The 14,440-nt window shown below is 31.8% G+C and overlaps 1 protein-coding gene across 1 annotated transcript in view; it reads left to right on the top strand.

Moving 5' to 3' along the window:
* The window catches only part of minar1 (membrane integral NOTCH2 associated receptor 1), a 39,431-nt gene extending 25,329 nt beyond the window's left edge, over positions 1-14,102 (top strand). The window contains exon 3 of the mRNA XM_073836447.1: positions 9,465-14,102. Within this exon, the coding sequence (XP_073692548.1) occupies positions 9,465-9,662 (198 nt within the window). The 3' untranslated portion in view covers positions 9,663-14,102. The remainder of the gene's footprint in view (positions 1-9,464) is intronic.
* Positions 14,103-14,440: the final 338 nt, after the last annotated feature.

Here is a 14,440-nt window from a genome sequence, read left to right as displayed (position 1 = left end):
AATGCTTTTAAAAAATATTACTCTTTATTTATGTGTTTAATATATTTAGGAATACAAATATTGAAACAAATATAAATAGATAAATACATTTATCATTGATATTATTTATGTGTTTAATATATAAAAATGTATGTATATAAATTAATAAATAACAGTAATATTAGAGGTATTTATTTATTTATAAATGTATTGCATACATGAAAATGTAAATAAGTAGATAAATACATTTAATATTAATATTATTGATTTGTGTTTAATGTATAAAAAAGAAAAATAAATTAATAAATACCAGTAATATTACCAATATTTATTTATTTATTTATTTGTAAATTTATTGCATATATGAAAATGTAAATAAGTAGATAAATACCTTTTATATGTTTAATATATAAAAATAATAATTTATTAAATAATAATAATATTAGGTATTTATTTATCTATAAATGTATTGCATACATGCAAATGTTAACGAATAGATAAATACCTTTAATATTAATATTGTTTATTTATGTTTTAATATATAAAAATGATATAAAAATAAATGATTAAATAACAGTAATATTACATATATTTATTTATGCATAAATGTATTGCATACATGAAAATGTAAATAAGTAGATAAATAAATGTAATATTCATATTATTTATTTTTTTAATACATAAAAATTAAATAAAAATAAATTAATAAATAACAGTAATATTACAGGTATTTATTTATTTATTTATAAATGTATTGCATACATGAAAATGTAAATAAGTAGATAAATACATTTAATATTAATATTGTTTATTTATGTGTTTAATAAAAAAAATCAATAAATACCAGTAATGTTACCTGAATTTATTTATTTATAAATGTATTGTCTTAATGTTACCTGAATTTATTTATTTATAAATGTATTGCATACCTGAAAATGTAAATAAGTTGATGAATACATTTAATATTAATATTATTTATTTATTTATATGTTTAATTAAAAAAATAATTTAATAAATAATAATAATAATACAATTTATAATTTATTTATAAATGTATTGCATACATGCAAATGTAAATGAATAGATACATACCTTTAATATTCATATTATTAATGTTTTTAAAATATAAAAATTATATAAAAGTAAATGACTAAATTACCATAATATTACAGGTATTTATTTATTTATTTATAAATCTATTGCATGTATGAAAATGTAAATATGTAGATAAATACATTTAATATTAATACTATTAATTGATGTGGTTAATATATAAAAAATACAAATCAATTAATAAATAACAGTAATATTACCAGTATTAATTTATTAATAAATCAATTGCATACATGCAAATGTAAATGAATAGATAAATACCTTTAATTTTCATATTATTTATTTATATGTTTCATATATATTATTAAGGAAAACATAATAATTTTATGAATAAAAATAATATTAGGTATTTATTTATTTATAAATCTATTGCATAGTCTTTTACATTTGCGTGTCAAGTTCCAATTGCCACAACTCTTTTATGTGTTCTGTATGATTGACTTCTGAGCTGTGTGGGAAGTTGGACACTACAGAAAAGGCTGACAAGTGTGTGTGTGTTCACAAGTACAAGTCAATTAAAAAACAGTGCAGACTGAACACAAGAACACGTCCTGTGTGAGCAGCCCATTAGATGGCTTAGAAAAGTTCTGTTGCCATAGCAATTACCTAGAGGGAAATTTATAAGACAATTAATCTCAGGTTTCTCACAGGAGAGTTCGATGCTGCTGAGGATTCATCTCTAAAATTTGCATTATTTGCAAAATAATATTAGTGTTTATTCCCGGGAACTTTACAAGCCAACTCTGTTATGGCCTAATTAGTCTCTAGATTACTGATCGTGTTGTACAAACTGTTGTGTTGTAGATAACCTAATTAATCATTAACGTTTAATGATCGCTTTAATGATTATCTTTATAATGTCATTTTGTTTGAATAAAGCTTTTGCTAATTGTCCACAGTTTTGTTTTGGCTATGGTGAATTAAAATGTGGAAATGGAAATGGTGCACACCCTCAGGCCATCCAAGATGTAGTTGATTTAATTTCTTCCTCAGACAAGATTTGGAGAAGTTTAGCATCACTTGCTCACCAATGGTATCGAATGGGTGCCGTCAGAATGAGAGTCCAAACAGCTGATAAAAACATCACAATTATATACAAATGAATAAATAACTTTGAATATTATAGGTGTTTTATTTTTTTTTATTAATTATTTATTGTAAAAGGCTTAAATAAATAAATAAATGCTTTTAATAATAGTATTCTATTTTTATGATTAATATATATATAATTGATAATATATCATCAATAACATATATATTTTTTATTATTTTATATTTTTTATTATTTATTTATTGCATCTAGCACATTTAAAAAGCTTAAATGATTAAATAAATGTGTTTAATATTATTGTTAATATTATTATATATGTTTAATATATTTGAAAAATGTTGAAATAAAATATAAATGAATCAATAACATTAATATTACAGGTATTTTTATTTATAAATGTATTGCTTACATGCAGATATAATAAATAGATGCATACCTTTACTTTTAATATTATTTATGTGTTTACTTCGTATATTTAATAATATTATTGTTAAAATAAAATGTAAATGAGTAAATAACATTGAATATTACAAGGATTTTAAATTATTTAATAATTATTTATTGCGTACATGCAAATGTGAAAGCCTTGAATAATTAAATAAATGCTTTTAAATGGTATTTTCATTATTTATTTATTGCATGTAGCACATGTGAATAAATAAATAATTAAAGTAATGCTTTATTATTATTAATATTATTATTATTATTATTATTATTATTATTATTATGTGTTTAGTAATATATATATATATATATATATATATATATATATATAAATTAATCAATCAACAGAATTAATATTGCTGGTATTTTTTAATTTATAAATGTATGTACATACCTTTACTTTTAATATTATTTATGTTTACTTTGTATATTTAATATTATTAAATTAATAATAAATAATGTTGAATATTACATGGATTTTTTAATTATTTAATTATTCATTGCATACATGTAAATATGAAAGTCGTAAATAATTTTCAAAAATAATTTTAATATTAAAATTATTTATTTGTGTTTAATGTATTTTATAATACTAAAAAAATATAAAAATATAAAGTAATCAATAACATTGATACTGATATATTTTTTATAAATGTATTGCATACATGCAAATGTAAATAAATAGATAAATACCTTTAATATCAATATTATTTATGTATGTAATGTATTAAAATAAATTTATAAATATTACAGGTAATTATTTATTTGCAAATGTATTGCATACCTGAAAATGTAGATAAATAGATAGATACCTTTAATATTAATATTATGTCTTTATGTTTAATATATATATTTAAAAAAATGTAATCCACACCACTATGAGTCCATCAGTTAACATCTTGTGAAGCAATAAGCTGCATGTTTGTGAGAAACCAATCCATCAAGAAATTTTTACTATCTGTCGCTTTTGGCCAAAGTTTGAGTGAAAAACGTCACCAACTTATTTATTTATGAACTGTTTTGACTTGTAAATAGTGCTTGATCTGTGCATATTTCTCTCTTAATTCAGACAAGATGGCTTTTTTCACTGGAGAAAGCAATATTATAGATAGACGACTCATATTTTAGCTGGAGGCAATGGTTTGAAGTTAAATATGTCTTAATGATGGATTTGTCTCTTATAAACAAGCACCTTTTCTCCAAATCTGTTCCAGTGAAGAAACAAACTCATCTACATCTCAGATGGCTTGAGGGTGAGTAAATGTCAGCAAATATTCATTTTTGATAAACTACTGCTTCAAAATCAAATACAGAGTACCTGAAATGCCAACAGACTTGGTCACCTCTACCAACTTGTGGAGTTTTTTCCACAAGATTAAATAGGATTATCTTTCTTGCTCACTGACAGTATTGATACAAGATTACGCTAAGCTTATTGGAGACAGACATGGTTAATACCTTCAATGTGCATAAAGTTATATGTGCTCAGGAAAGCAGAGAAAGGTGTCAGGAATTAATGCCATCTGATATTCAGAAACAATCCATGTGTGACAAATAACAAAATTTAACACACTTTGGGAGCAAAAGTGCCTGAAGGACAGTCATTGAAGGCATGTAAATGGCATCATTGTCACAGCTGTCGCACATTGGCAGAGCATGTGCTTTTGACATTAGATGGACATCTTATAATGCTTATTTATATTTCTATCATCGGTTTTTATGTACTTAATGTATTCATTTATTTAAATTTGGAATGGGAAAGCTAACTACATATTAAAGGCAGAGTTGAAAGCTGAAAACATGCTGTTGCTGAAAAACCGTTGAAAACAGAGCAGGAAATTGCTGTATATTTACCTGTACTTTAATTGCAGGCCTGCGGCAAGTCTTCAGAGCACTCTGTCATTTACATTGGATATTTTTGAGCGACTTCTGGTTCGTTATCTTTGACTCTGCTCGCTTGACATTAAAGTTGTTCTAATTATAAGCTGCAGCGTCTCATAGGCCCTGTATAGGGACACAATTAAAGTGTAAACATTTCTGTGAGCGCTTGCGATCAATGAGCTGACCCTCTCCTGTGGAGACATTGATTTTTCGACCACCTGAAATTCCTGATAAAGCCAGCTATTCACTTGAAAGTGCTGCTGGTATCTGTTGTGCAGAAATGAACAGTTACATTGATGTTTACAGTCAATCACACTTTTGCTTGTGACTTTGTTATGTCTGTCTATCTGTTTTATCACTTTATTTATCATTCTGTTATCATTCTGTATCACTCTATCTACCCTTCTATTTAGCGTATCATCAGTTTTATCTATTTATCATTCTGTCGTCCTGTCTGTTTCTGTGGTTCTATCTATTGTTCTGTCTCTTAGGCCCCGATCACACCGAACGCGTTTTTGCAGTTGGAGGCGCCTCTTTTGAATGGTTTTCTGTTGGCAGTGAGCGTTCTGGGCGCTGCTTATGCGCCCCGGGCGCCTCGCGTTTTCGCCGCCTGCTGCGCCTCGCGTTTTTGCAGGAGCGCTCTGAGCGCCTGAAGTTGAAAAAAAAATCAACTCTGAGCGGAAAAACGCCCAACGTCATTCGCGTTCTTTTCAATTGTCCAATCGAATGAATGGAGAGGCGGGCCTTCTGTTGTGGTGACGAAAGTTTACCGTTGCGTAAAAAGTCTGGAGACTGCAAGAAATGGAAGAGAAACCTTTGGTGTCTGTCGTGGGTAACTCAGAGCTGTATTTTTTAGGGTTTCTGCTAATATGACAGTTTACTCAACAGCAGAAAAACTAAGATTTTAGAGCGCTCGCACTATAATCCTTTGATTTGACTGACAGGACAGCTGTTTTGGTCGTTGCTTAGCAACATAAAAAAAACGCAGCATACTGCTTTTTTATTAAAAGTCACCAAAAAAGGCAGTGCTGTGCGCCTCGCGTTTTTAGAACTAAAAGACGCGTTCGGTGTGATCGGGGCCTTATTCTGTCATTCTATCTATGATTCTGTTATTCTGTCTTGTACTGTATGATTCTGTCATTCTATTCTATATATTGTTCAGTCGCTCTAGCTCTCTTCTATCCTTCATTCTGACGTTCTATCTATTGTTCGATCATTCTATCTCTCGTTTTTGTCGTTCTATCTCGTGTCTATGATTCTGTCATTCTGTCTATTCTTCAATCATTCTATCTCTCATTCTGTCTCGTTGTGTCTATGATTCTGTTGTTCTGTCTATCGTTCAATCAGTCTATCTCATTTTGCCTATGATTCTGTCATTCTGTCTATTCTTGAATTGTTCTATCTCTCATTCTCTCTTTATCGTTGATTCAGTTGTTCTATCTATTCTATCTCTCATTTTTGTCGTTCTGTCTCTCATTCTTTCTTTATATCTATGATTCTGTTTTTCTATCTATTGTTCAATTATTCCATCTCTCATTTTTGTTGTTCTTCTGTCTATGATTCTGTTGTTCTATCTATCATTCAATCATTCTATCTCCTTGTGTCTATGATTCTGTCATTCAGTCTATTCTTCAATCGTTCTCTTTTTTGTCGTTTTATCAATGATTCTGTTGTTCTATCTAATTTCAATCATTCTATCTCTCGTTTTTGCTATTCTATCTATTGTTAAATTGTCCTGTCTCTCGTTTTTGCTGTTCTGTCTATGATTCTGTTGTTCTATCTATTGTTCATTCAGTCTGTCTCTCGTTTTTGAGCTTCTGTCTATGATTTGGTCATTCTATCTATTGTTCAATCATTCGATCTTGTTGTGTCTATAATTCTGTTGTTCTATCTATTGTTCAATTGTTCCATCTCTCGTTTTTGTTGTTCTATCTATTGTTCAAATGTTCCATCTCTCGTTTTTTTTTTTTGTTCTGTCTATGATTTTGTTGTTCTATCTATTGTTCATTCAGTCTATCTCTCGTTTTTGAGCTTCTGTCTATGATTTGGTCGTTCTATCTATTGTTCAATCATTCAATCTAGTTGTGTCTATAATTCTGTTGTTCTATCTATTGTTCAATCATTTCATCTCTCGTTTTTGTTGTTCTGTCTATAATTCTGTTGTTCTTTCTATTGTTTAATCATTCTGTCTCTCGTTTTTGAGGTTCTATGTTTCGGTCGTTCTATCTATTGTTCAATCATTCTATCTTGTGTCTATGATTCTGTTGTTTTATCTATTGTTAAATCATTCTATTTCTCGCTTTTGTTGTTCTGTCTATGATTCAGTCCTTCCATCTATTGTTCAATCATTCTATCTATTATTCACTCGTACTGTCTCTCGTTTTTGTCGTTCTATGATTCTGTCATTCTATCTATCATTCAATCATTCTATCTCATTCTGTCGTTCTATGATTCTTTCATTCTATTGTTCAATCATTCGATCTGGTTGTGTCTATAATTCTATTGTTGTATCTGTTGTTCAATTGTTCCATCTCTCGTTTTTGAGCTTCTGTCTATGATTCTGTTGTTCTATCTATTGTTCAAATTTTCAATCTCTTGTTTTTTTGTTTTGTCTATGATTCTGTTGTTCCATCTATTGTTCAATCATTCCATCTCTCATTTTTGCTGTTCTGTCTATGATTCTGTTGTTCTATCTATTGTTCAATCATTCAATCTATTTGTGTTTATAATTCTGTTGTTCTATCTATTGTTTAATCATTTCATCTCTCATTTTTGTTGTTCTGTCTTTGATTCTGTTGTTCTATCTATTGTTTAATCGTTCCATCTGTCGTTTTTGAGGTTATGTCTATGATTTGGTCGTTCTATCTATTGTTTAATCATTCTGTCTCTTGTTTTTGAGGTTCTCTGTTTCGGTCGTTCTATCCATTGTTCAATCATTCTATCTTGTTGTGTCTATGATTCTGTTGTTCTACCTATTGTTAAATCATTCGATTTCTCGCTTTTGTTGTTCTGTCTATGATTCAGTCCTTCCATCTATTGTTCAATCATTCTATCTATTATTCGCTCATACTGTCTCTCGTTTTTGTCGTTCTATCTCTCATTTTATCTATGACTCTATTGTTCAATTGTTCTATATCTCGATTTTGTCATTGTATGATTCTGTCATTCTATCAATCATTCAATCATTCTATCTTATTCTGTCGTTCTATGATTCTTTCATTCTATTGTTCAATCATTCGATCTCAAATTTTTGTTGTTCTATTCATGATTCCGTCATTCTATATATCATTCTAGCTTTCATTCGGTCTTTGTCTATGATTCTGTTGTTCTATCTATTGTTCAATCATTCAATCTATTTGTGTTTATAATTCTGTTGTTCTATCTATTGTTTAATCATTTCATCTCTCATTTTTGTTGTTCTGTCTTTGATACTGTTGTTTTATTTTGTTTAATCGTTCCATCTGTCGTTTTTGAGGTTCTGTCTATGATTTGGTCGTTCTATCTATTGTTTAATCATTCTGTCTCTTGTTTTTGAGGTTCTATGTTTCGGTCGTTCTATCCATTGTTCAATCATTCTATCTTGTTGTGTCTATGATTCTGTTGTTCTATCTATTGTTAAATCATTCTATTTCTCGCTTTTGTTGTTCTGTCTATGATTCAGTCCTTCCATCTATTGTTCAATCATTCTATCTATTATTCGCTCGTACTGTCTCTCGTTTTTGTCGTTCTATCTCTCATTTTATCTATGACTCTATTGTTCAATTGTTCTATATCTCGATTTTGTCATTCTATGATTCTGTCATTCTATCAATCATTCTATCTCATTCTGTCGTTCTATGATTCTTTCATTCTATTGTTCAATCATTCGATCTCTAATTTTTGTTGTTCTATTCATGATTCCGTCATTCTATATATCATTCTAGCTTTCATTCGGTCTTTGTCTATGATTCTGTTGTTCTATCACTCAATCGTTTTTATCTCGTTCTTTCGTTCCATCTGTGCTTCTGTTGTTCTATGATTCTGACATTGTTGATACTATTTATTGTTTGTTTGAACTATCATTTGTTTATTCCATCAGCATTTGTTCTATCATTCTGTCATTCTATAAAGCAATAATATTCATTTGTCCATTCTATCATTCGATCTATCTATCATCCAGAATCCATCTATCATTCTTACTGTTCTTTCTATCATTTGTTCTGTCTGTCTTTTAAACATCTATTCATTTGGTGTGTCTGTGTGTCTCTCAGTAGTTCCTTGTATCATTCTTTAGTTCGTTCTGGAATTCGGTCTGTCATATTGTTTAATCTACTGTTCTGTCATGCTATCTATCATTCTAGCATTCTGTCATTCCATCAGTCTGCAACTCTCTGCTCTCTAAACCTAGAAACTTCACCTTTTATTTTAGTTATACGTACTTCCTTATATTCACATTTTGAATTGCAATTCTGCATCCTGTTTACTACATTACTCTAAATGCTGTATAACCCTGATAGCAGCAACTTACAAGAACACCATAGCAACTACATAACACGCCAAAAACTAATCAGAACAACTCAGCAACCATACAGCAGCATACTGGCAGCCGCCCAAAACACCATCATGATGGTGACTTCTGCACAGACAATCCCCACTTATGTTTTCTTCAGAAAATGTTGTTTTGTCCCCTTCAGCTGCTCTGGCTATTTTTGTCTGACTGTTTCCATCTTCCCTGCTGTCATACCTGAACATCTCCCTCTCTCTCATCCTGAACCGAGTGCCGCATCACGCTTTCCTCTTTCTCATTTCGCCGTGTATTCAGTTAACATGGCAATTTGATGAAAAATTCCATCTCGTTGGAATGTGTTGCTTCAGTAATCTGTCTGCAGTTTAGCGAGGCGACTGGACGAGTGCTCCATTCATCTTCCACGGCCTTCATTTCACAGCGCAATCATGGTCCGCTCCGCACAGACGGCTTTCTTCGCAGGACCTCTCACCTTTTTCTGTTCCCCTGCAGGTCCAGGAGTCACTCAACCCCAACAATCTGGAGTACTGGATGGAGGACATCTACACGCCAGGCTACGATTCGCTGCTCAAGCGCAAGGAGGCGGAGTTTCGCAGAGCCAAGGCGTGTAAAATCGGCGCGTTGATCGCTGCAGCCGCCTGCACTGTGATACTGGTCATCGTAGTGCCCATTTGCACCATGAAGTCTTGAGGTTTCTATTCTTTTTTTTCTGTCGGATGGTGTTCATTTTACTCGGACAAACATGGGACTTCAATTGCAGAGGTCTGTAATTAGGTCTGATTTCAGCCCACCGGCCTTAGACTCTCCTGGAATGTCAATCGAAATATATCACAACAAAGAGTTAAGGATTGCGATTTAACATGTCTTTTTTATTTACCGTAGTCAATATTTATAACTTGACTAAATGATTTATGTAGTAGAAGGCCTTACTTAAAGGCTCGGAAATGCACCCTTGTTTTATAGTACAGAATATAATCTACTGATATGTTTCATGTCTGTTTCTTTTTCTGGTATTGCAATAGAAACTAAAAGGAAAGCTTCATGTTTAAGCGCATTATATTTTTTACTTTACTATGATTACAAATATTTTAACGAGAGTTATTTTTCGATGAATACACCGACAGAATGTTTTCAGAAAGGCGAGTTGGATTTATCTTTGGAAATCACTGGAATGTTTGGGCTCGTGCAATGATTTTTTATAAGGAATATATATTCAAATAGCGCAAATATAGTTCATGTATGCATTCAGGAATAGTTCTGCTAAAATTGAAAGTCTGTCATTATTTATTCACCCTCATGTAGTAAAATTTGTGTGCTTTCTATGGATTTTTGTGATTTTAATGACTATTTTCTGTTAAAAAAACATAGTAGTCCATATGACTATTTAGATGCAAAACACCAGTCCAAAATTGCTCTTATTTCACTGTATATTTTATATTCAGTCAAACAGGTTTGAATGACAAAAATGGCAGAATTTTCATTTTTAGGCAAATTATTCCTTAATATTGCGGGGTTTTGATTGTACAATGTGAGGACCGTAAAATTACTCTATTAATGATATTTATTCATTTTGTTTGAATAGTGATGTGTGACTTAATTTCCTTTGGATTGGTTTTGTATTGATGCCAATACAGCATTTCAAAAACTATTATACCATATTACATACAGTAGCTGCTTTCTCTATGATTGTGATTATATATACTTTGCCTTGTTCTGTCATAACTAATCATAATACTGTATACTTGAATTGCCAAATCACTTTCAACTCAGTTTTTCTCTAAAAGTCGAATGTTTTTCTTGCACTTGTTCACCAGAGCGATCTAAAATTGGACCCGACAACGGAAACTGTGAACTTACCTTAATGATGTTCACTTTTGACGCTCTTTACACCCAGTGATTCTTCTGAGAAGTCAAGCTGTAGAGCTGCTGAGTGAAAGCTGCCTGTTAGTCAGAAACAATATTGCACTCAGGCGCTGTTCTAAAACTAATGAGCTGCATTGCTTGTCTACCGCCTACATAGGCAGCTATCTTCTAAGGCAGCGTCCTAACTGAAATGGATTGAAGTAGAACAATTGATTTCAGTGGAGTTTGACACAAGCACGTTGCCTTTTGGAACAGCCTGTGATGCCTTAAATGCTGGCTATGTAATCAGCTCACCAGGTTTTGGAACAATGCATGAGCATAAACGTCTGATATTTGCAGGCTTTTCTTTTATCATAAATATGTGAATGTTATAAGGAATAAAGTGCTGCAGGAATGAGTTCAAACAAGCATTTTAGCACTTCCAGTTCCATTGTCCTGAAGTCGGTGTTTTTGTTTAAATGTCTGAAATAAGAGCTGTGGTATTTACATTTAAATTCTATGATTTAGAATGCATCAAAAAGTTCCTTGTGACAAGCTTTTACTTGCCTTAAAAAGGTGATTGCTAATAAGTGGTTAAATGGGAACTGAACATCATCATGGCAAACAGGTGAACTCTACAGTGTGACCAATGCTCGCCCCAATCGGCCTGAAGGGGGCACTACAGCGACCAAAATTACAAAATCGCTCATAACTCCTAAACTGTTCGGCACAGTCTTATGTCTTTAATCCTTGGTTCATGCCAGACAAAACACATGCCTTGGATTTGTTTGTTGAAAACAAACCAGTGCAGGAGGATTCTGTGGAAAGTGAATATCATCAAAAAACAGTTTACCTTTAGACTCACTGTCTTTAACTTTAGATAAACACTGTTGCAAAGGGATGCCAAAATGTTTGAAAAGGGCAGTGCCGCCTTTACTAAAATGGCTTTAACTTTTGAACGGAATTGAGATATCTTTGCCAAACTCACAATGCGTATGTAAGAGCTGAATCTGAGGTCATGTTAAAAAGTTGCAGAGCTTGGCCAATTGGTGGCGCTGTATGAGGAAAAAAAAACATGAAAATGGCCATAACTAAACAACCGTTTGTCCTGTTGACATGAAAATTCGTACATACGGTCTTGGTCCAAGTTGCCATAAGTGATTATGAGGACATTTGCACATCTCAAAAAATATGGTCCTTATAGGTCAATGCACTTTGAGCGCTATTAGACCAGGTCGATTGAAAAGAAAAAAAAATTGGCTACTGGGGGTGACGATAAACAAGGGCGATACATTTTTTTTTCAAGGGCATAAACAGTTGTATATTGCACGATTTTCCAAAGATACAGACGCTGTTCATATCATGCGATAGACCTTCTCATTCTAAACAACTTTGCCTCTAGAACCACTGCTGTCAGTTAAACTGTTTGGTAAATTATTGAGAAAATGTAAGAAACCTACTTTTGCAAACTAGTCCTAGGTGTTTCACTCAATCTAGAAAAAAAAACACAGCAAGTACAATTTTCTAGACTCTCTAGGTCAATAATTTTCAAAAAAAAAAATGTTGGAATTTACCCTTTGGGAGGCTATACTGGGGTTGTTTAGAAAAGGCCTTTCTAAACATACCTTAAAGCCTAAACGAAAACTCAAAACTTCACGAATTCTGGTGAGCTTATGCGACAGGTGATTCAAAACAAGCATGCAAATTTTTAGGGAGATTGGACCACAGATGACACTATAGTAGTCATAAATAAATAAAAAATCAAATTTCTATGGTAAATGACCTGGATTTGCCAAAAATGTTTTTTTTTTTTTTTTAATCATTGATTTAGGTCATTGCAGGCTTGATAAATGAGATGTAATGCATTTTTTTCTTATGTGCTTAAATGCCTGAGAGCGCTTGAACCCGGGTAATTGCTGCTTGCAGCTATATTTGTAATTAAAATCATGCTTTTGCAAAATATTCACTCAGTTTTTCCAACTTTTCCATTTTTTGAGATTTAAAAGAGATGTCAGAAGCTTAGTGGAAATGACGCTGAAGTCTTGCAAACATATTGTAGTTAGTTTATTTGCTTTTTACTTCTGCCGATTGTATTTGAGTTTTAAAAGGTATTAATGATGTGTTCTTGATGATAATCATACACTTCTGTTGTTCACAGAGCTTATTTTCTGCAGTAATCCAAAAGTTACTGGAAAAATTCTATTGGGTTTTTGTCGAGGGAACTAGGATGATACTGATTTCTAGATTGGCCTACAAAAATACTTCATCCCTGCAGCACTTTATGAACACTGCTAATCACATAACAGTGCTTTTTTTTTCATGGTCTGTTTTTATAGTCTGATGTATCACTGCATAAAGTTACCATGAAACTTAAAGGTAAAGTGTGTAATTTTTCCTATATGAAAAAAATGGTTCAGCCGTCAAAATAAGAGTCCAAACAGCTGATAAAAACATCACAATAATCCACAAGTAACCCACACCACTCCAGTCATGCAGTTAACATCTTGGGAAGCAAAAAGCTGCTTTTGCCATAAGGATGAATACATTACAATAGATGTTTGCCCCATGTTTGTAGACTGATTGGCCCAAAAAGTGCACACAGGCTGTAGGAATGTTTAGGAAACCTGTTTGGTACCACTAGTGCCAAAAAAAAAAAAAAAAAAAAATACACACTACACCTTTAAGAGACATTTAATTTGCACATACAGTAAGAATGACACAGATATAATGTTCCACATGTGACTTTCCAACAACTATTTTTGATGTAACTTTTGCTCTTGAGAGTTCTGCAAAAGTATTGTTTTCCAACATTTAACAGATTTCGAAATATACACATTTATATCCTTATTACCGCTGTAGTTTTGCAATGTTATATTCAGAAACTTACAGGAGAAATTCACCAAATAATAAAGCTTCTGGCATTTATTTGATCACCTCATGTCAATCCAAACCTGTATGCTGAGATTTTCTCAACACAACAGGAAAATTGTGAAATGATGTGATAGTATTGTGTGAGAATAACAGGATATGGGTTTGTAATGGCATGAAGTTTGAGTATAATGATTTGAGCAGTTGCTTTTGGATGAACGATTCCTTTAATTGACCTGATCAGTAATTAGGGCATTTGAATGTGACCTTTTCTTTGATGGGCCGAATGTCTGGTGACCTCGCCTTCGACACAGGAACTGTGTGTAGTAGCACGCTGTAGAACCCTGTACATAATTTCAGGTTCAAAGCGCATTGTGTGAATCAAGTGTAACTGGAGTCATATTCTAATAAATCTCTTACTGTTCAGACTGTTGAATGTGCATAGGTCTATTTCTTTGCATGTGTTTCTCAGTATCATGAGTCATTGTTTTGTATTTTTAGATCTGTATTCCTGTGGATGTGCTGTCTGAAACCAGACTATGACAGATGTCTAAATGTGGAAAGTCTAATGATGGTGTTTTCCTGCGAATGTTAGGGTGACAGTAACATCTATAAATATCTTGAAATGTTCTAGGTGCTCAATCAAACACTCGTCGTGTTACTATTATTGTGATTAAACTTGCATTTGTAGGCTTTGTTCTGAAATCTACTGAGCTTCAGGATTTCAAGGCATCATAAATGCTTTTATCAAAGCCTTT

The sequence above is a fragment of the Garra rufa genome, chromosome 3, assembly GCF_049309525.1.
Source record: "Garra rufa chromosome 3, GarRuf1.0, whole genome shotgun sequence".
Taxonomy (NCBI): domain Eukaryota; kingdom Metazoa; phylum Chordata; class Actinopteri; order Cypriniformes; family Cyprinidae; genus Garra; species Garra rufa.
Note: the sequence above shows the minus strand (reverse complement) of the source record. Positions and strands in the feature narration are given on the sequence as shown.